This window comes from Asterias rubens, chromosome 5 (assembly GCF_902459465.1).
Source record: "Asterias rubens chromosome 5, eAstRub1.3, whole genome shotgun sequence".
Lineage (NCBI taxonomy): Eukaryota > Metazoa > Echinodermata > Asteroidea > Forcipulatida > Asteriidae > Asterias > Asterias rubens.
In genome coordinates this window covers 7,298,936-7,322,982 of record NC_047066.1, presented here as the reverse complement: position 1 = coordinate 7,322,982, position 24,047 = coordinate 7,298,936, and the positions used below count along the sequence as shown (strand labels likewise).

Genomic DNA, 24,047 nt, shown 5'->3' with positions numbered 1-24,047 from the left:
GCCTGCATGCCACTCAATGCATGGTACCTGACCACCAAACTGATCGAAACCATAGAGTTATATATAAGAACTAGAGGGCGCACTGGCCATTTTCTAAGTTGACAAAACAGCATCGCACAGTGTGTGTTTGTGCTGCTATTTTATAAGTTGACAAAACAGCATCCTGTAGCATTCAACAAACACAAACTCCAACGTGTACTTCATATTCAACGCACGTACAGAATGGCGTGCGTGTCTCCTTGCGGTCCCGTCGCGTTTGTGCAAGCAGCATCACCGGGCGCCCTCTAGGTTTTATATATAACTCTATGATCCAAACTCATCACCCAATATCACCCTGGGGCACTACCATCATTACCATCCTCATGACAATTATAGGCTTTTGGATAACTGGCACAATTTGTTTGGGGTCATTGCCAAAGCATGACTCTACCTTTAAATATACCTCTTCTTGGATAAGTGCGCCAGGTTCAAAACCCCGAAAACAATTGTTACATGATAGTTTTCAGGTGGCGAAAAAGCAAGTTACACAGTTTTTCATTTATTCATGTTTATTTTGGGTCTAGTTTTGAAAATTCACAAAATCCTTTTTGTTTCTCTCTGTGTACTGTTGTTGTCGATAACATAAAACAAAAAAATCCAGCTCGGCTGAAGTACTCTCTCCCCTTATGCAAGCTTTCTACACTTGCAGACAGTTCATCAAATATTCATGCAAATCGTTACCTCTACTTCATATTTCACAAACAAACAAAATCGTTTGGATCCCAGGGTATGCTCTATGTATAAATAATTCTTTTCTTTTTTTTAGCAACAAGGTTTTTCTTTTCTGTGGTTCTTCCCCTCGGTCAAAGCACCGTCATCAATATTTATTTATTCACACTCATAAATTTTCATGGATGTATGAGATGGGGCAACAGCTCAGTGGTCTTAGCTGGTGGATGGAGAGCGCTGTGTGTTTCTACCAGCAATACTTAACGTTAAAAAATTATGCGAAAAAGAAAAACTAGCGGGAACTCGGGGACGACGACACAGAACCCTTTTTGGTTTGTTGAATCCCCTTGTGAAAATGTTTGTCATCCTGGGTTGGATTAACAACCATCTGCTCATTCCTTTTTTCTTTTTTTTATCAATTTATCAAAAAAAAAAAATGTCAAGGTGGGGGAGGGGGGGGGGGGCTGATTTTCTTTTGGATTGTGGGAAAAACTTGTGTGCTTCAAGGAAGAGGTAGATGTTGTTGAGATTTAACTGTTGGTGGACGTTTTTTTTTCATGGGAATCCTGGTCTCGACTCTGTTTAGACCATATAGTAATTTCTCTCCGAATGGGAAAATAATTATGGAAATATTTCAGCATGGCAAATATTTTTGTGTTTATCTACGTAAACGGAAGTGAAGTTCAAAGGAAACAAAAACAGGGATCAGTTTTTAAGTTCCAACTTTCATTTAAAAATAGATTGAAACAAATTTAAAGTCTACTGAGTTGTTATAGTTTAAAAGTTGTTCAAACCTTTTCATTCAAATAATTTGTGCTAGTGACCAGAACTGTCAACATTACATCTTTTGGAATATGTCATTGTGAAAAACAGCTCTCTCTGAAGTTACTTAGTTTTTGAGAAAGAGGTAAATTCTCACTCAAATATTAAAAGACTTCAGGCCTGAAGCCTGTTTTATGCATTTGGAAGTACACAAAATTGTGCAACAAGGGTGTTTATTTGTCTTTCAGTATTCTCTTGCAATCGAGTCTTATTTTTGTATGTTTCATACTGAAAAGTATTGAAAGATATTCAGCAGACTCATAGTCAACTTTGTTCACAAAAATGTCACAGAATGAGGAAGCCTAATATTGAATTATTGAAGTGAAAAAATAAGTCACCAGCCGTGGTTATTAGTTTTCTGACCCAACACTAAAATCACTTTCCTCTTTGTCTGTGGTCCATTGTTCATTTGAGCCCTTTTATGAAAGTTAATAATAAAGACAACAATATCTAATTTATTAATTTTGGTTTTACCCATGTACACCGATGTGTGTACACATACTCAGTACTTTCCGGAGCTCTGTGAAGGAAAAAAAAAACACTGCCATATTACTTGGGTGGGATTTGAACCCTTGACATATGCAATTCTAGAGCAGTGTCATACCAACTAGACCACCGAGATTGCCCGGTAGCTAGAGGCAGTTCAAATCCAGTTGCTGGTCCTGTGATTTTATTTCACAATATGGGTAAAACCAAAATTAATATTCTTTATCCCTGATGCAAATTCCTATCCATTAATATCTGATTCATTTTTACTTTTCCCTCAAGGTGTGTCGCTCATCCCAGACGCTGCCTTAGCCCACAAGTTCTCATTCCTCGTCAATCTGCCTAAACCCAGAATCTTAAATCCCAAGAAGAGCAGAATGATGTGCTGGTGTGAGAAAGACCAGGCCGTGCCGGAAGAAGGCTTCATCAACATTGCCTCTTCGAAATGTCTGAAGAAGGTTTCTGTGTTGTCCAACAAACCTTCAAAGGGTGAGAGAAAAAAGCCATATTTGGGATGAAGGGGCTGGGTCACAATTGCATAAAGCTGTTGAGCAGTAAAAATCTGATGAGCAGATTTCTTTGCTAAGCAAGAAATGAGTGGGTACTGTCGCAGCAATGGTAACTGTGTGGTAGTGTGAATTGTAATATATTTTTGTTAGTTTAGCAAGATTCTTTTGTGCTTAGCAACTATTTGTGCTAATATGCTTCATGAAATTGGGCCTGGATCACAGGTACTTAATGTTTCTGCTTAGCCACGAAGTTAATTCGAGTTCCAATTTTGTTTGCCCTCTCATTGAGTTTGTCATTCTTGACAAAGTCAATCAAAATAAATACCATAGGTCAGCCCCGTGTGATAAACCTCACGCATCTGTCTCGAACATGGGTGGATGTTATCTTGCTTTATCACTGTTTTAGTGATGAGATGGTCACGTCAACATGCATTAAAAGAATATTTGGTGATACGCATTTGAAAGGTGTTACATTTGAAACTGAAATCTCTGCAGTGAAGGTCTTGAACTACACTCAAAGGCCATTGCCTCAGTTGCCCCTGGTCTTGGCTTTGGTGCCCCTTCAAAGGTGTCCTATAGACTTTACAATGGAAGTGCCCTTTTGCAAAAGGAAACTGGCCTTAAAACCTTTCTTCTAATAATAACTGTGTTCTTCCCTGTGCATTACATAATGCACATGACCTATGGAGCAACAATGGTTAAGTGTCTTGCTCAAATAATAATAATAATAATGAGAACTCATAAAGCGCACAAATCCATCAAAGTGCTCATGGCGCTAAATACAAAGAATAATATTTACATGTACAATAACCAAAATTGAAACGTAAGCCTAAGCTAAGAAGAAATCCAGAACATGTTGAAGAGAAATACAATACAAATGCAATATCAAAGAAAACATCGAAGGGTAGAAATCAAACCATTTTCTCAAATACTTGGTTGAAAAGATGTGTCTTAAGGTTTTTCTTAAATTGTGTTAAAGAAACAGATGATTTTACTAGTGCTGGCAATTTGTTCCATAGGCGTGGGGCAGCATGTGAGAAAGATCGGTCTCCCCATGAATGATTGGATATGGGCTCAATAAGGAGACTAGAATTGTAAGACCGGAGTTTGCGAGGAGGATTGTATGGTTTGAGTAGATCATCAATATATGCAGGGGCATTGTTGGTGAGTGATTTATACACAAAAAGCAGAAGTTTATACTTAACTCTACTGCTTACGGGTAACCAGTGTAATTCTTTCAAAATCGGAGTTATATGACAGGACTTTTTATTTAAGGTGATAACACGAGCAGCATAGTTCTGAATACGCTCGTTCAATTTGAGTATTAGGAAGACCATATAGAAGTGAGTTACACATGTCAAGTCTGGAAACGACGACGGAGTGGACTATTTGCTCAGTTGCTTTTTGTGTTAAATATTTCCTCACTTTGCCTATATTACGAATGTGAAATGTTGTAGAACGTGCAATACTAGAAATATGTGAATTAAGTGTCATGGAAGAGTCGAAGATCACACCAAGATTACGAGCTTTGGTAACAGCGGTAACTTCGGAGTCACCTATATTAATATGGGGAATAGTAACTTTAGAGAGTTGTTGGCGTGAACCAAGTATCATAAATTCAGTCTTGTTATCATTAAGTTTAAGGAAATTGTCTTGCATCCAAACACGAACTTCACCAACACACGTTTCAATACGACTGATGCTCTCATCAGCAAAATGTTTGGATGGTTTAAAAGAGAAATACAACTGAGTGTCATCAGCATATACATGATAGTTCAGTTTGTGTTTCAAGATGATGCTATGAACTGGGTAGGTGTACACCGTGAACCACAGCGGTCCAAGAACCGATCCCTGAGGGACTGAAAAATCATGAACAACTGGGTCCGATGTGGAATTGCCAATGCGTACATGTTGTGGTCTGTTTTGCAAATAGGATTGGCACCAATTAAGGGCATTGCCCTGTAAACCAATAATATCACGTAGTCTCTTGAGCAAAATAGTGTGATCCACGGTGTCAAAAGCCGCACTTGAATCAAGCAGAATCAGGGCAGACACATGGCCTTCATCCATAGCGCATAAAATGTAATTTTGCACCCGCAATAGGGCCGATTCAGTGCTATGCTTGGACCTGTATGCTGATTGAAATTTATCAGCAAGGCCAGAGTCAGAGATAACAGTATTCAATCTGGAGGCGACTATGCGCTCAATGGTCTTGCCAACAAACTTCAAATTAGCCACCGGTCTGTAGTTAGAAAAAGTCTCAATATCTAAACCTGGCTTCTTGATTAGGGGACAAATGTAAGCAGTCTTAAGACTGTCTGGAAAATTACCTTGCTCAAAGGACTTGTTCACAATAATAGTAATAAGAGGTGCTAGAACATTAATACCCCTTTTAAGAAGATGTGTAGGTATGGGGTCCAGTTCACATGATTTAGAAGGAGAACTACTTATTAATTTTATAATCTCAGACACAGTAGCAGATTCAAACTGGGAAATTTTTGTTACATGAGCACACACAGGTAAATGGGTTAGTCTGCGATATAGTAGAACTAGTTGCTACAGGGAAAATACTACGAATATTAACAATTTTGTTGTTGAAATAGTTAGAAAAACTATCTGCCAGAACCGCATCTGATACACTACTGGGTAATACAGGCTTTTCCTTTGTTTGATTTAGTAACCCATCAACAACTTTAAATAGTTTCTTCTGATCTCCTGAACAATCTGTAATTTGAGAGGAGTAATATTCAATCTTAGCTACATTAATTAATTCATTAACCCTTTGTCTTTGATTACAATACAACTGTCTATCAATCTCAAGTCTTGAGTGCCTCCTTTTTCTCTCATGAACTCTGCGCAGCTTTCTAGCAGTCTGTATAGCATCATTAAACCAAGGACTATGAGGTCTCAAACGAACAGATCTAGTGCGAGCTGGTGCATGCTTGTTCAAAAGACTACTAAGGATAACCTCATAATTTTGCACACAAGAGTCGAGATCGGTAGAAGTCATATCAAAGTCGGAGAGTAACACAACCAGATCATTGCAGAAAACATCAACATCAATAGACTTAATGTTACGTGTTGTAATAATAACTTTAGGGGGTTGTGGTTTCTGAAGTGATAATTGAGACATAACAGCAAAGTGATCAGATAACCCAGGATGAAGATAAATACCAGAAACAAGTGTAGCATTTTCACGAGTTATGAGTAGGTCAAGCAAATGCCCATGTATGTGCGTTGACCCTGAGACATGCTGATGAAGACCGTAGGATTGTAATATGGTCTTAAACCGGATGGCGTTGGTATCATTTAAATTATCCATATGAATATTAAAATCACCAACAAAAACAATATCAGATGGAAGAAATAGATAATCATTAATCATGCCCTCAAAATCTTGAAGAAAAAGACCAAAAGTCACATTCGGCTTACTCGGTGGACGGTACACATTGACGAGACCTGGGCAAGACCGGGGCAAGACCGTGACTCCAGACCCACACTCTGCTGATCAGAAACACAAAAGCTTGAGTTTGTTTGGCTCAACTGCTCGGCAACAACATGCCACATAGGAACCACCCAAGAGCAGCTTGAAAAAAAGTTAAGTTCTCGCCATTTCCAGTCTTGGAATCCATTCCAACTGCTTATGCTAACCCCATATGCCAACCGCATCCGAGAAAGCATGAATAACTTTTGAGCACTTACCTTCAAATGACAAATCATAATGTCATCGCACTCCGTCAATCCAGCTCTTCGAAAAGAAAAAAGAGAAAGAAAAAAAAAATTAATAAGAAGACGAAATTGCAGTGACCGGTAATCACACTCTGCTAATGAGGTAAAAGCACCTGCTTCCAGGTGGCAGTGTACCGGGCTACACGTTAAGCCTCCCCTACCCGCCCCCCTATCGCTCCCCCCCCCCCCCCCCCCCCCCACCTGCTAAGCTTTCTCTTTCTGGCATGACGCATTGCTGTCCCGCTACACACTGGCTGAGAGTCGACTAGTGACACCTTTTCTTCCAGGGCTGCCACTTTTGTCGGCATGCTTCGTCGCGCGCCATCCCATTTAGCATTCGAGTGCCATGCAGCCGGGCACATTTTACACAATCCCTTCGCTGGGCTCACACCTCCCTCCGCTGGTCTGGCATGACACCTGAACCAGGCCAGGATTTTGAGAATCATTTATATATTTATCCGAAAGGTCGAACAGTTTTACCCTTTTTTTACGTACTAACCTTGAAAATTGTTGTTTATTTAAAAGAAAAAAAAATATTTTAGTCTTTTTTGTTTTGGTTTTTGGTGTCTTAGTAATGACTAGCGGGGAAAACCGCGCTACGCGCGGGTCCCGCTAGATTTCCGCGCTTTTTCAATTTCACAAAGCACTTAGATTGATCTTAACTTTGTATCAATCTTAATTGCTAAGCAAAGAGTGACGTCACAATACCAATTACCCTGTCCTTGGTTGTACTCTGTTTCGTTTATTTTTTCCCGTTCAGTTTATTTTTGTTCCTGCCCCGTATCATTTATTACTCCCTTTTCCTTTCCCGTATTATTTCCCCAGCCCCGTAATTTTGTTTTCGTCCTGCGTCCTGATCTTCCTGTTTTTCCCGTTTTGTGTTATTTGTCAGTCGAATTAATTTTGTTAACCAAAGCTTAAAATAGTTTGTCATGTGCAATGTTTACTGAAGGTAATGATGAAAGACTTCTCTGAAATGCTTTACTTTTCGAGAAAACATTAAAACATTTATCAATTCTCGCTGTTGAGGATTACTGATTTATTTTAAACACATGTCATGACACGGCGAAACGTGCGGAAACAAGGGTGGGTTTTCCACGTTATTTTCTCCTGACTCCGATGACCGATTGAGCCTAAATTTTCACAGGCTTATTTTTTATATCAGTTGTGATACACGAAGTGTGGGCCTTTGGACAATACTGTTTACCAAAAGTGTCCAATGGCTTTAAGGGCACTTCCATTTGAAAATCTTAAAGTCTATTAAAAACATTTGAAGGGACACCTATGCCAAGACCTGTGCAACTGGGCCAAGACCTGTGCAACTGGGTCATGCCCTCTCTTGCCTCCCTGTGATTCTAGTGCTGAATCTGGGAACTTGAAACACATCAGTTTTGTTACACAATTCGATGGTGTGAGAAAGACCGGGCCATTCTTGCGGGCCGGTCTTCTTCTATTTAATTTTCTTTAGGCAGTCTTTTTTCCCCCCGTTTTTAGTAGAGTCTTCACAATATCATGTTAATTTTCAGTTGTTTTTCTTTTTTTTGTGGCAGCAAAATCTCTTTTGAGTGTAAATCTCTTTTTGAGTAGTAGTGTTTCTGAAAAGAACAGCTCAACATTTCAATCGGTATGCTGTGATGGTCTGACACCTTGTTGTACTCCCACCACGCATTAGTTTCAAATCATACATGTAAGCGTCAATTCTCCATGCACATTTGAAATCTAAATCAATCCTCTTGTAACTGATTTTGTTCCATCCTCCTGAGATCAACCCTCCGCCTCAGTTGTTCTTACTTTTGTATGCCTGCCGGACTTTTCACACCCCCTTCACATCACTCCGTGGTCCTTTCTCTATGCTCCTATCATACAGTGTCTGCACGTCTGTGTCAGGATTAGGGGGGGGGGGGAGGAGGAGCATTAACATTTGAAGGGTCATTAACACTGTTCATTGACTCGGAGCTGTCGGTGTGTCAATAAAGAGGGTTGAGGGTGTCTGGAATGGTCCTCTGACGCGTAGAAAAATGACTGTACCATAACTCTCTCTGTGACTGTGTGACTCTCCTTCTTCTGTGTACTTTTTGAGTTTATTTTAGTGCTTTAACCGTTCACTGCACATTTTCTTGAGTGAAGCGCTGTCTGAAATTAAAGATAAAGTGAGATTGGGACGCTGTTGTGTGAATTACACTATGAATGTGTCCGGGAAAGCTGATTGGATTGTCAACTAGATTGATTAATCCAGAATGATGGCAAAGAATTTAACAAATTTCAGTATGGCAAAACCACTCCCCTCCCCCCAACTCCTCCCCCCCCAAAACAAAAAAAACAACCTTTGCATTTAATTCTTGAGGCTTTATTTTCACTGCTAGTTCATAGCCTTGCCTGTCGAATATTATTGAACTATTTTTTGGGTTGTATCTCCATCTTTCTTTATTTATTATTATTAAACAAAGAAAATTTGACTAGAGCGGGATTTGAACCAAAGACCTCCAGAATAATGTGCCGGCGCTCTACCACTGAGCTAGATCTAATGTTGGCGGTCTCCCTAGTAGTCAATATCTTTGTTCAGAGGTGTCAGTCAAAAAGCCATACAACTGTTAGCTGCAGTGTAGCCAGGGATCACACCCAAGTTACCGATACAACCTGGGATGTGGCAGCAGAGGGATTTTCTTTCAAATATCAAGTCATAAACCAAAATGGAAAACATCTGCTTACTGCGAAGCTTATATCTATTATACACTTGACCACAGGCGTGAGACCATTGATTTTAGTATCAGGCCAGCAAACTCATTATTGGACAAGTTTTATCGTCTTTAGACTTGGACAAGTCGAGTTGTGGCGATGCTCTCGCGAGATCACTGCTCTCGCGCAAACTGCTGCTTTATGGGGAGTAGAAGTCGGGCAGCAGTTCGCGCGAGAGCAGTGATCTCGTGAGAGCACCGCCACAACTCTACTATCTCATCGCGTGGGACCATTGACGACTTGTCCACAAGTCTATATTGTCTTGTGTGTTTCAAGTAACAAATTGATGCTCAAATGTTGACTTTGTTTCTGATGAAGATCTTTCAATTCTGTTGAGTATTAGAGTCTAGTTGGTAAGACACTGCTCTAGAATTACAAGGGTTGTGGGTTCGAATCCCACCCGAGTAATATGCCTGTGATATTTTGTCACAGGACTCGGGGAAAGTACTGAGTATACAGTGCTACATACATCAGTGTATGGGTAAAAAGCAAAATTAATATTCTTTATCCGTGATGCAAATTTAACATGTATTATAAAGTCTACTTACATTACACAAGACAAATGAGATCATCATCATCTTCCTATACTGTGCAGAAACCTCCTCTGGAGTATACTCGCACATTGATCAATCTTCTATTCCTTCTCTCTCTCTCTCAAAAAACAAAAAAACGAAAACAACAACAACAAAGAACTTTATATGTTTACAACTGTGATGTAATTCTGATTCTGGTCATTTCATGTTTTTTTCTCACTTTGAATCTGGTCTTTAGGAATCAATTGTGTTGTCTTTAGGCTTAACAAGAAGGACAGCTTCCAGCATCAGTTTCCTGCGATCATTATTTCGTGGTCAAACCGCACACCTGAGCGTACAGTTGTGGCTTCTGTAGGAACAATCGTTTTTCAGGTTTGTACCGACAGAGACGAGTAGCTCGCAAACAGTCTTAATCTTCCCAATTCCTCAAAGCTTGCTCTAATTGAAAAGTGTCTCCATCAAGCTAAATTATCATATTTCTTTCCTGGACTGGGTATAAAGTCATTACCGGGGGCTTTTGGTTCTGTGTCTTCCGGGAGCCCCAGTCCGACCATTAATAGCCTCCTAACAGCCTGCTTGTGCGACGGAGCACGTCACGCCACCCCGTCGTAACCAAAACGGCCGGCCATTCATGAGTCCATGATGACTTAGTGTTTTTGTCAGTAGAGACGAAAGCTTGAACGAAGAGTAGTTATCCCGTTCCCATCTGGCAGCCGTTAAAGCAGCCAGAAACAAGATGGTGCCTGCTGGGAGATTCACAATTGAGCGATAGTTAATTGGTCGTTGGCATCGCTGCAAATTTAGGGCTGTCATGTGCGGACGTCGCGGTCGTCTCGTGCTCGTAATCAATATAAAGTTTCTGCTGTGCTAGATGGGCCGTGAAAGGCGAGTTTTTGGCGATTTAGGCGGGGCCCAGGATAGTTAAAGAGAGAGTAGGACATTTGGTTATTAAATTACCAATTTGTTAATCTGGGAGCTCAGTCGGTGCGTGGTGAAATTCAATTGACAATCATGAGAAATAGTACTGATGCACTTGACGTCAATGCGGAGAGAGAAATAGTTTTTTTTTTATACCAATTACGTTGATTGAGCTTTAGTTACTCTTTTTACGAAGCACAAAAGCAACAAATTTACCTGATATTTTATGTTGTTGTGCCGCTTTCCGCAGTAATGCATCTTTGGTACAACAGGATAAAATGAATAAGTAAATGAATGAATGAAGTAAACTAATTTTCTCAAATGCTGTAATAAAAGAGACCTAACTGGTCTTGTTCCAACTGTAGCTAATGGCAATGCAGTGCTAAGTTGCAATGGCATAAAAGGAACCAGACTCAACGAGGACAAAGAAAGAAATACATACAAATGGACAGACATCATGACCCACTTTCATAATGCCTGTACTGCAAAAACTTGCTAAGCTGAGAAAATTCTTGCTTGGAAGAAACACGCTTCCAGCCAATATTCCATTAAAGGCAGTGGACACTATTGGTAGTTACTCAAAATAATTATTAGCATGAAACCTTACTTGGTAACGAGTAATGGGAGAGGTTGATAGTATAAACATTGTGAGAAACGGCTTCCTCTGAAGTAACGTAGTTTTAGAGAAAGAAGTTACGTTTTCAACAAATTTGAAATTTCAGATGTGCTACAAGCTACAGGACAAAACACCATTAACGATTGTATGACGAAATACCAGGTGTATATGCTTTTTACTTTGCTCATTAACAGGCTACCGGGCAAAACACCATTCATGACTGTATGATGATGATGATGGGGGCAGGCTCCCTGCTATTCTGTTTTGAGCAACTAAATTTGTCCGGGCAGTAGTTCTGCCGTGAACCTTGCGTGTATGAAATTCTGCCCCGCTGATGGACACTCAAAGATATTGTCATCACCCGGCGCGAGAGATTTTAGCGTTTCTCCAATTTGGGAAAATTGTTTTCCACAACATTAACCACCTACGCCAGATACCTTAGGTAATGACTATTGATGATAATTTGTAACGGGGATTTTTTGGGGAAAGTATTTTTTTCTTCTTTCCCATCTACAAATGTCTTCTTTTTTTTTCTCGTTATTTTTTTATTTTTATTTATTTTATTGAGGATTTTTTTTCCCTTTTTTTTTTTAGCGAGAGCTTACATCAGGAACGGGATATGAGCCTCCATCAAATGATCAACCTAATGACTGCCAAATGAGCCTCGTTCCTGTTGTAGTTGACAGCTCTAAGGCAATCTGCTCTGATCCATCCACTATTATGGCTGTTTCCTTTTTTTGTCTATCTTCTTCTCTTCTCTCTCCCTCATTCAGGATGCAATCCATCTAGCGTAACTATTTCCTGCCCATGGTGGGAATAATCACTCTAACGTTTGGCTAAAAACCTTCAATGTCCGACAGGACTCTCTCTCTCTCTCACTCTCCTGAGTCTCTGTCTTTCGTATCGGTTTCATCATCGCCATTTTTCTTCCTTCCCCCCTCTTTGAGAAGGCGCTGGGCAGTTTGCCATCTCTGAGGTTTGGTGTGTGTGTACGTTTTTTGGGGTAACAAATTAAACTAATTTGTGGTTTTGCTTGATGGGATTCTAGGACTTTGTGAAGTGAAGCGGGATGTACAGAGAGTAAAGAAGGGCCGGGGTAGTCAGCCCGGATGCTGTAACCATTACCGTCATTACACACGGTGCAATTTGATGTCCTAATCGTGTGTCTGTGCATTTTTTGTGTTATTGTAATTTTTTTTCAATTTGTTGTCATATCTTTTTTTATAAATATACTTTTTTTTGGTTTTTTACTCATTGGCACTTTAGGTCACGACATGTTTCCCTTTGTTAGCTTCCTGCACAGATGTCACTTTATATCTTGTTCGTTCTTTGTTGTGTGTGTGGGTTTTTTTCTCATTTGATCTCACCCCCAACACCGTCTTTTTTCTGTCGGGATTTGTGTTTTTACTTTGTGTTTTTGTGTTCAGATTTGCCGATTCCAAAAGCTATATTTCATGCATGGAAATTTGTGTATTGTGGGTGGTTTATGATGGACAAAGTACACACAATGTCATTTAATACCCTTAGGGGTTGTAGCGGATCATTAACTGTGTAGGTACCCGCACTGAAAACAACCTCCCCGAAAAAAGAAAAGAGAAAAAAAAGTGTGGTAGGGGGATGGGTTTCGTACAACACCTTTCATTAGTATTATAACTACTACCACCACTGTTCCCCACCGCCGCCTCTTCACGGCTCCATTATGGAAAGTACAGTCACTTTGGGGAAGCTCTAGCCAGACGGAGGGGTGGGGGGAGAAGAGAGAGAGACCTTGCCCACAGCTACACCGCTTCCTGAGCCCGATCAAACGGGATCAGCGGATCACTGTCGAAAATCACTCGAGCCGGGTAAAAGTACATCTGCCTCGACAGTGATGGGCCACTGGGGTCCCCGATGCCCTTTGTCATGTTCACTGTCGCCAGGAACTAAATGGTCCAGTGCCTCCAAATGGCTCGGGCCACAATAGCCCGTATAATTATCACCCCCACTCGTAATGACAATACGTGATGATAATATGCTTGGACTTGTGCCTGTCCATAGACCGTTCGTATGCTGCAGGGTTTTTTATCCTCTCTCTGCTTTCGCCGTCTCTTTCGGAGGAGGAAAAGGCGAAGAGAGACTGGTGGTGTAACGGGGTGCTCTCTCCCCGTGGCTGTCAGTGGGTGATAGATGTGATGATGCCGTGAGACCTGCTTTTCTCGTGTGCAGCAACATCTGCTAAAAGTTTTTACTGCAATTAAAGGGGTCCGGCTCGTCCTTGGTAGAAGTCCTCCTGCCAAACAAACTGTTGTACCTAATTATCTTCTACAACTCCTTCAAAAGTTGTTGTGCAAAGAATATAGTAAGGTTCAACTAAGGTCATGGAAGATGCTAGCGCAAATATGATTGTGATTTAAGAAAAATCTGCGAAAATAGAATTAGCTGTTGCAAACTGCTTATCAATGGACCTATGGTATAAATGCAAAGTGAAATAGATTATGGCCTGACAATTCGACCCTAGCAGAGTCTGTCTCTAAAGACGAATCTACATAATTTAAATGTTTGAATGGTCAGGGATTAATAGTATCTTTGTTTTCTCATTAAACCATTTGATTAAGCATACCAGAAAGGTTTTTTTTCTAAACTTTTCAGTCGGAGTTGGGGTAACAGTGGCAAGTTGGGATGTTAACTAAGTGGCGATGTAAAAACCCATTCATTTCTATACAAAGAACTCCACTTAATATATTACAGGTTTCGAATTTTAAACCTATTCAATTGTAAGCTCTGTCGGTGATTTCTATACAAAGATTTCCACTTAAAAATAATTTACAGGTTTCAAATTGATCAAACCGTTCAATCGTAAGCTCTGCTGATTGTTTTGAGGTTTAGAGAGTCACTCAGCGAAAAAGAAGCAGGGAAACAAAAAATGAAGCAGCAGGTCATGATTAACTGCTACCTTGACTTTATCGCAAACAGAGGGTCCCCCCACACTCCGGTGACTTTCGGAAATGGTATTGTCGAGAACCTGCCTGGACTTTGGTCTGCTGCCTGGGAACAACAGATGAAAACACGTTTTCCTTTTGGGGTGCATGCTACGTGAGAGCATCCATCCGCGTGTCGGTCAAGCCTCGCTAGTGTGGTTTAACTTTAGATCTAGATCACTGAATCTGTTTTTAATAGATGTTAAATTTGCATCGGGATAAAGAATATTAATTTTTGGTTTTACCCATATACACCGATGTGTGTAGCACTGTATACTCAGTATACTGAATCTGTTTTGTCGTCCCTGGAGTCAGTGATTAAGCTTGACTCCTCAGTCTAAGGAGATTTGGGGATATTTTGTTTAGCGCCCCCATCCATGTGGTTTTTGTAGAATGATTCACAGGCCTGTTGTGGGTTCGAATCCCACCCCAGAATACCGAGTTTATCACATTATGGCACCCTCTGATTTGGCTGCTTTCAAAATGGTTGAAAGTTAATCAAGCGATGTGTCAGAAATAAAATAAATCACCCTTCAATTACTGTTCTGATTGATTGCTGTGGTACTAGTCCATGTGGGGCAATTTCAACAACAATTTATGACTAAACATTGATTATGTTATGTCTGCTTTTTTTTCGCCGAAATATGTATTTTTTGTTGTTATGAGATAAGTTTGAGGCTTTTGTTGATTGGTGTCAGTCTCAATGTTCATGTGTGTATTGTAGTATAGAGAAACAATGAATCAGTTTTATTTTTTAATGGCATAAGTTGAGACTGGTGTTGGTTTCAATCTTCATGTGCGTGTCCTTGCAAGATAGACAATGCATCAAAATTGTGTTGTTTTTTTATGAAATAAGTTGAGACATTGGTTGATTGGTGTCAGACTCTGTGTTTATGCGAGTATTGCAGTAGATACATCAACTTTCACGTGCGTGTTGTTGCAAGATAGACAATGCATCAAAATGTTTTTTGTTTTATGAGATTAGTTGAGACTTTGGTTGGTTGGTGTCAATACTCGATGTTTATGCGAGTATTGCAGTAGATACATCAACTTTGTTTTTTAATGGCAAAAGTTGAGCTGGTGTTGGTCTTGTCCCGTTGGTCTTGTGTTCATGTGCGTAGCACAGACAGGCAATGCATCAAAATGGTGGGGTTTTTTTTAGAGATAAGTTGAGACTTGTCCAATGGTGTCAGTTTCAGTCCTCATGGCACAGACAGACAGTGAATCAAAATAGTTTTTTTTAATGAGATAAGTTTGAAACTTTTGTTGATTTGTGTCAGACTCAATGTTTATGTGTGTATTATAGTATCGAGAGACAGCGAATCAATTTAAATTTTTCATGGCATAAGTTGAGACGGGTGTTGGCCTTGTCGTGTTGGTCTTGTGTTCATGTGCGTAGCACAGACAGGCAAAAATGCATCAAAATTGTGTTTTTTATGAGACAAGTTGAGACTTATGGTCAATCCTCCCAAACCAACCAATATGATTTAATGTAGGATCCCTACTGCCTCAATCCTCCCAAACCAACCAATATGATTTAATGTAGGATCCCTACTGCATCAATCCTCCCAAACCAACCAATATGATTTAATGTAGGATCCCTACTGCCTCAATCCTCCCAAACCAACCAATATGATTTAATGTAGGATCCCTACTGCCTCAATCCTCCCAAACCAACCAATATGAGTTAATGTAGGATCCCTACTGCCTCAATCCTCCCAAACCAACCAATATGATTTAATGTAGGATCCCTACTGCTTCAATCCTCCCAAACCAACCAATATGATTTAATGTAGGATCCCTACCGCCTCAATCCTCCCAAACCAACCAATATGAGTTAATGTAGGATCCCTACTACCTTAACCCTCCCAAACCAACCAATATGATTTAATGTAGGATCCCTACTGCCTCAATCCTCCCAAACCAACCAATATGATTTAATGTAGGATCCCTACTGCTTCAATCCTCCCAAACCAACCAATATGATTTAATGTAGGATCCCTACCGCCTCAATCCTCCCAAACCAACCAATATGAGTTAATGTGAGATCCCTACTACCTTAACCCTCCCAAACCAACCAATATGATTTAATGTAGGATCCCTACTGCCTCAATCCTCCCAAACCAACCAATATGATTTAATGTAGGATCCCTACTGCTTCAATCCTCCCATACCAACCAATATGATTTAATGTAGGATCCCTACCGCCTCAATCCTCCCAAACCAACCAATATGAGTTAATGTAGGATCCCTACTACCTTAACCCTCCCAAACCAACCAATATGATTTAATGTAGGATCCCTACTGCCTCAATCCTCCCAAACCAACCAATATGATTTAATGTAGGATCCCTACTGCTTCAATCCTCCCAAACCAACCAATATGATTTAATGTAGGATCCCTACTGCCTCAATCCTCCCAAACCAACCAATATGATTTAATGTAGGATCCCTATTGCATCTAACCCCAAAACCCCTCGGAAACCAATATGATTTTATTTGTAGGATTGAATATGTATGCACAGGATCAGGACAGCACCGATCATGCAAATGAGCACTGTTATATATTCATATATTCAGACCAATCAAATTCATGTAATCACCGTATTCAACACATGGAGAGTAACAGAGACACAATTATGACTTTTGTTCTGCCTGATGGTGCGAAGTGTTGCTCACAATACTGTAAAACATGTAGTTATTGCTCTTTTTGATGGTTCAATTTTTTCCCGACCTGCCTGCAAAAATGCAAAAAATGGAAGTTTTTAACTGCCTGTGCATATTTTTGTTCTTTTTTTTATTGATGTTGTATAACTGTATAAGTTCTGTAAATCCGGATTATGTGTTCATCCTTGGAATAAACCCATTTCATGATTGGAAACAATATGGTTTTTGTTGTTGGGTTATTTTATTCTCTGGCCGAAACACCACATCAAACTTTTTATGACTATGGTGTTGTTTTGGAAATATGATTACATGAACTCGGCCAGTTTGCTTTTGTTCATTTTGGAGGACTGCGTTACTACCAATTTGGTTTTTGTTTGATGTTGTCCCCAAACCGGAATCACATTCTAGTTCATCATTTAAAAGAAAATCCAACAAACAAAGAAAACAACGTCACGAATACAACAAATATTTATATTTTGTAATCATTTCCACTCGAACTGCTTCTCACTGAAGAGAGTGTCGGCTCCGTCAGTAAATAAATACCAGTGTGAACTAACATGCCAACTTCTTGCTGTCACCAGCGGAACTAAGTACATGTTACAAACGTCAAAAGAGTGGATTGAAAAGAAAACTTCAAAACACACCACTGCTAAATGCGAGGATATGTCCCCACAGAGGAAGAGGGCTTATATTTCCCTGAACCCCACAACAAGAGAGCGCTGAAAACACCTTTGTGTTTGGCAACAATGAGCCGTTTTAGAGCATTTGTCAGCGATCTAAATGGCAATCCCTCAAGGCCCTTTCTGAACCAACAGCTTCGGTGTGGCGAGAACTAAAGACTCCAGTCGTACATGGATGGCTCCTACCAGCTCCTGCTTTTCATAAAAATATAAAAATATCAATATAAAAAAAATATATAAATGAAATTAGATAAATTTGTACACACGCTTTGGCTAAGAAAACTGTTGTTGCTGAGTGTTAATAGTGCGTAAAATAGTCTTGTTTTGTTTGCGGGCGGCACGCTTTAAAGAAGTGTCGGCCTGTTTGAGGTTTGTCGGATCGTTGTCGGATCGGCAAGACTTAAAAGTCCTCTTGATGGCATAGAAATTAACACATTGACTTCTAACTTTCATCCAAAGTGATTGGGATCTATAGTTGATAGGTTGTTTTTTTCTCTCTCGCTTTTGTTTGATTATGCTACAAGTACTTTAGGTTGTCGGCTCGACTAAAAGGATGGAAATACTTTCACTGGATAATGACTTTTTTATTCATGATTTGTTTTTCACGACTCTGAGCAACAGTTTCATCTCAACGGCGTTTCCATCTGTATGCTCTGACCGTCTTCTGGAGAAAGCGAAAAGCTTTTTTTAAATATTGTTTTATTATTTTTTTTTTCCTGATAAGATCTGGACTGATTAGTATCAACAATAGTTTGTGATGTGTGAATTCCGATGTCGGAGATTGTTGTTGATGTTTTTGTTTTTGGTTGGGTTGTGCTAGTTGGGGGGGGGGGGCATGTTTTGTTTTCTGATATTCATTGTGACCCATTTTGGTTAATTCATTCTGGAACGGAAATGACAACTACAAAACTTGCATCTGAAAAAAGTAGCATTTGCTCAAATTTGGGTTGATTTTGTTTTTTTTGCTGTTCATTTCTGCCTGAATGAAACTCAGCTGTTTCATTCGCGAGAGAGATAGGCACTTAGTCAAGTAGTAATAATATCATATTGTAGTACAGCCAACTCTCCCTGATTCTGCAGAAGGTTCCCTGAAAATAAACCAATCTTTCCTGGTACTGATGAACAAATTTGAAAATCTCCCTGATTATGGGAACTTTTTTTATGTTATGTTGAATGTTGTTGTAAATATGTCCCTGATTGGTGTACAAAATTGCGAGTAGGATTTGAAACTTTGCTTGGTGGAAATACGATATGGAAAGGTTTGCGGTAACACCACGTAATGACTATCTCTTGATGAGTTGGGGTGGTTCTGAAAAGAACTGTTGGTATCAACTATGCTCTGATTGTCTTCAGGAGAAATTCTACAAAATTGCACTTTCAAATTTCAACTTTCAACTCTCAAATTCACTTGTGACTTTCTGTCAGAGGTGTAAGGCTCATACTGAAATGCCACGCATTCCTATTTTTCGACTTCGTTGCAGCCAACGGCTTTAGTTGTAGTTGAGGTCATTTCATTTGGTCGCGGCCAAAGATACCGTAATACGTTGAGTCCAAATTTTACTCCTCTTCTTCTGTATGTTTTTTGTGTGTTTTTTCCCCAATTTAATTGGTCATAAAATTGTTCTTGATGGAATTGAAATGGCTGAAGTCAACCTTCCGTTAAAGAGCTTCAGTCGGTTGTTCAAGTTGACAAAATGAGTTAAAAGACTTGAGTTTTCCCCACGGCAACATTATATGTCAAGGACCCCAGGAGGCTCTTGGTCCAAATCACACCCACGATCTAACAGTGTTGGTTCGCTGGTGTCTTTTTCAAAAGGAAAACAGTTGGGCAAGCAGTAACAACAACTTCCAACGATACGTAATTGTTTCAGTTTTTTTTTTTTTTTCACTAAAAGCAAGCTGCCGTGTGGATGAGAAAGGCTTTTCCTCTCACACTTCGGAGGACCAATCACATCCTCATCTTTTTACAATACCTCCATTACTCTCGGTCAATTGCTTCACTGCTTGACCGCACCAACCTTCAGGCAAGCTGCCCGGTCCGCACAATGAGATGGTCAAAACGCCACATGGCACACTCTCTCCTGTCACCATCTTTTCTGAAAAACCAGAAAGGGAGAAACAGATAGAGGAGGGGATATCAAAATAACGGGCTGTCAAGTATTTGCCCTCTCTGCCAAATTCAAGGCCCTGTTCTGGGACAATGTGTCGCCTGGAGGGGGGAGAGTAAAATGCGGACGGGGGCCAGGCAATGAAAAGATAATTAAACCAAGCTATACAACACAATCAGAGAGACTGGTAACTTGTGAAATGGCCCGCCTCGTTGTAACAGGGCCAGGGCCTGCTTGACGTCTGAAATTAGCGTCAGGCCAAAAACAAGACGACCCATGTGGTCTAAACCAGAATGTGGCAAATCAGAAGATTTAATTATTATAAAGAAGTCTTAATTAGAAGATTTTTGAAAGAGACTGAGACGACAAGACCGTCTGGATTTGTTTTCTCTCTCTCTGGGAGATCATGGTTAATGAGTAAGAATAACATGAGTGGATTTGAAAGGGGAGCACGCCCACGCGGAAGGTCTGTTTGTTTTTTTGGTGTGTGTCGCCGGTTCAGGATGGGTAGATGTCACTATGATCTTTGTTTGTGCTTCAAGTTTGCGTGTTTGTTTTAGATTGATTCATATTATTGTATTAGTGTCGTTAGCTGGTGCTGTGGATTCAGACCAGAGGGCGGTTATGAGCTGTTTATCAGTGGTTGTGTTATGGACAGGTTTTTGATGAAGTTTTTTGTTTATTATCAATATACTGAAAATTATTCTTTTGAGGGATATCTTATATACATAGTTCTATAATTGTATTTAAAAAAACCTTTTTTCAATACAGATGTCAGAACACAAATTTTAATCATTACATACATTGTTAAAATAACTAGAAATTGTAAACTAGTTGAATTTGATTTTTTTTTTTTCAACAAATAAACTGTTGTTAGAAAACCAACAAATACGACTTGAAACACAAATTCAAACTTTGCAGTAAACATACTGTTTGTAATCCAGGCCTGATACTTCACGGAGGCACTGAAGGCGATTGCCTCCATGCCCCCTGGTCATCGCCTTGAAATGCTCCAGTACAAATTTACAATTTCCTCATAGGGTGCCCTTTACCAAGGAGAAAATGCCTTGGTGCCCTTGCCCTTTCAAAAACGAAGCATACAGGCTTGAAGATGATTTCTTGAAAGGTACAGCTTTGAAAATTGATTTGGAATGGCCCAAGAAATGAGGATTATGTGACCAGTAACCCTCCCCTTTTTCTCTTCTACCCCACCCCTCCCCTCCCCCTCTCTCTTCCCAGCACTAATAATACCTTGTTTACTGTACGTATCTTATCGTATTAACTTCTGGTATTGATGTTGATAAAAAAATTAAAACACGCAGAGCCAGTCTTAGTCATCACCCGGAGTTACTTCAGTTTATTACACAGAAGACCTTCATCTCTAACGAACTGACTCTAAAAAAAAAGTCAAAGGCAACATGGCCATCAGACTGTTAATTAATTACTCAGCTGATTAACGAGGGGGGAGATGTCGTCGTTTTAAAAAACGATGCCGCTGCTGGTATTATTTTTTTTAGTTAACTTCTCCCGGTAATCACATTCCAATGTACCGGCGAGAGCGCGGTGTAAAAGACGGCGCTTTGCCCAGTTAATTCTTGATGGGTTGATCGTGGTTGGTGTACCCGCTCACCGAGATTAACCAAATGTCCCATTTGCGTCATTCCCATTCTCTAATGGGAGAAATATATGGAAGGGCAATTTATTACCGGTCAGGCATATCCATGGTTAGAGACCCGATAAGAGTGGGGGGGAAGGCCGGGATGCAATGCGCGATGGTGTAATAACCAAGCGCGTCTTTCCAAGGTGCCTCCCTGTCTGCGCATTAAGCATTACAGAGACTCCGTAATGGTCTGTCATACCAATTAGGCAACTCACCTGTGACCATAACAGGGCAGGTGAGAGTAGAGGACACGCACTGCTTGGCAGCGTCGCCGATACCGCTGCTGCCGCTTGTGATATTTCCCCCCATCTCCCCTCCCCCCTCCCCCCCCTTACACTCTGACTAATTGCCCATTGTCTTTATGGGCACATCTCTGGAGTCATATCAGCCTTAACGAAGCCAGCGTTAAAAAAGTCTTATTGGGTCGTTATGTCTGGACCACCAGAAATTCTAACAAATCAGCCCTGGTCTATTATTTGTGTCGGCCTCTCTCAAGACTTGATCCTCACTTGGCGTTTTGTCTTTTTTTTCTTTTCTCGGTAATATCTGGATTTGTTTGACTCCTCATTTCTGTCGTAAAATTGTGGAGAATTTGGTTTGTGGGAATTCAGGAGGGGGTGGGGGCTGTTGAGTGGGGGGGGGCTGTTGAGAAATAAAGAGTTTAGGCAAAGTTCCTGTACAATAATTATTTTAATGAACTTCATTCCAGCGTGGCCATTTCAGTGGTTTGACTAAGTGGAGGAGCGTGTTGACAGTCATTTTGAGGGTAATTTAAAGTCATTTGCGTTCAATGATAATTAAAAGTTATATATAAAAGAATTGCTTTGAAGGTTGCCCGTACCTTTTGCAAAATTTTCCATCTGTGATGTTGCTACTGTTTGCTACCCGTAGCATTTTAGGAGTCAATGTGCACGTAATAGTGCTGGTACAATGTACATGTACTTGTAAGTGGGTAGATGCTGCATTGCCTAAAATGCACACTACACTGTATTTCACACAGGGACATTGACCCCCCAAAAAGCAACCTAGTTCTATTGCAATATTGACATCAGGGACCATGAAGCTGTTTAGCAGAAAATACTGAAAAATGAGTGGGGCACCAGTCGCCACGACTTAATGTGATTTCGGGTGGTAACAAGTTTCTGGAATAGCTTTCTGTGCTTAGCAAGGTTTTTGTACTTAGCAAGTTTTTTGTGCTTACAGGTTTTATGAAATTGGGCCCAGGTGACTTGGGTCAGTAGAGCTGAATATTATGCTACCGCCATCTTAGGTCAAGTACCCTGTGTGCATCATGTTAGTTCTCATTCTACCAGAAAAGGGAGCCTGGCTATGTTCCTCCATTAGAAATAGCTGTTGTAGACTGCTTACCAACTAAAAGGCCCGATGGTATAAATGCCAAAAAATACTTTTTAGGTCAAAAAACACACAGTTCTGTGCAACAAGGGTGTTTTTTCTTTCCTTATTCTCTAGCAATTTCGTTGACCAATTGAGTCCCAATTTTCACAGGTTTGTTATTTTATGCGTATATTTAGATACACCAAGTGATGATACTGGTCTTTGACAATTACCAAAGGTGGCGTGTGCCGTTATCTAATGTTGTTAAATAATTTAAATGGACAGACAAACCAATACATAACTTCTGCTTCTTCTTTTCTTGTCTACTTTTTCTGTCCAGGTTTTGTTAAAAATGCCCACTGGAGTGAAGAGGACCAGTGTTGCTACCAACCAATCAGATGTGCTGTATGTGAGATGAAGCCGGATGTAAAGGCCTCTCTGATTGGCTACAAGTTGGTTGCCGTGGGACCAAACCTAGATAGTGCTTTGTCTGACCAGGTTGGTAATTTGTCCTTCCACTCAATTGTCTTCTTTCCAAAGGAACTTAATTTGTCATATTTCAGGCGAAAAGCTTAACAGCTGAAATCAGTTTCATCTTCACAGAAACAATTGCTGTTACCAACTCATTTCTGTACATGTATTTATTAATTTTGTTTTCCAATAACAAAGCTGCATTCTTTTTCTCACTTTCTTTTGAAAGATTTTCATCAGATTTTTCACTTGATTTGATAATCTCTGTTTATTTGATTTGTGACTAGGGTAGGTCTAAATTGCTTTTGCAGAGAACATTTTACACTGCACAATTTTCAATAGTCAACATTAAATGTGCACAATAGATTGGTTATTACTATTGTTACTTTGCATGATTTCTCACACGTTGTGTACCATGTTGTATGTACGAATTAAGCCCGGTTCATACGAATGCGAAGCAAATTTCACGTGAATTTGATGTCACAACTATCCTTTCACAGCAATATTCACAAGTGAGTTGAGCAGAGCTGAACTGCTGTGAATATTCGTTGTGAGTTTTGTGACGTCGACATTCGCTTCGCATTCGCAGGAAGTATGAACCAGGCTTTACTGTGTGGTATGTACAGATGAATGACTTTATGTGTGGTGTAGTAAAACTTGTTATGTCATAATTTGTGACTTCTATCTTGTACAAAATGAATTATTATTTTGTACATATGACTTTTTATCATGTATGCAGGCCTGATACTTCACGGAGGCAACGGAGGCTTCTGGCTAGAAGTCTTTTTTTATTTTAGTGAGAAACTACCTCTTTCTCAAAATCTATGCTACTTCAGAGGGAGCCGTTTCTCACAATGTTTTATACTATCAACAGCTCTCAAATGCTTGTTACCTAGTCAGTTTTTAAGTTAATATTTGTTTTGAGTGATTACCAAACGTGTACCCCCCCCCCCCTTTAATACTATTTAAGTTACAAAAATACTTGCTTAGCTGTAACTGATAATTCAATGATTTGGGTTTGAACAAAGACAAATTAACTAGAGCAGGATGTGAACCATCAACCTCAGGAATAACAGTTCGCGCTCTTCCAACTGAGCTATCTAGTTTGGTAGA

At 40.0% G+C, this 24,047-nt stretch overlaps 1 protein-coding gene across 2 annotated transcripts in view; it reads left to right on the top strand.

Moving 5' to 3' along the window:
• The window catches only part of LOC117290403 (Fanconi anemia group J protein homolog), a 72,682-nt gene that overhangs the window by 46,822 nt on the left and 1,813 nt on the right, over positions 1 to 24,047 (top strand). For both annotated transcript variants that reach the window (XM_033771790.1, XM_033771789.1), the window contains 2 exons: positions 2,299 to 2,505; positions 22,804 to 22,961. In XM_033771790.1, the coding sequence (XP_033627681.1) occupies positions 2,299 to 2,505; positions 22,804 to 22,961 (365 nt within the window). The remainder of the gene's footprint in view (positions 1 to 2,298; positions 2,506 to 22,803; positions 22,962 to 24,047) is intronic.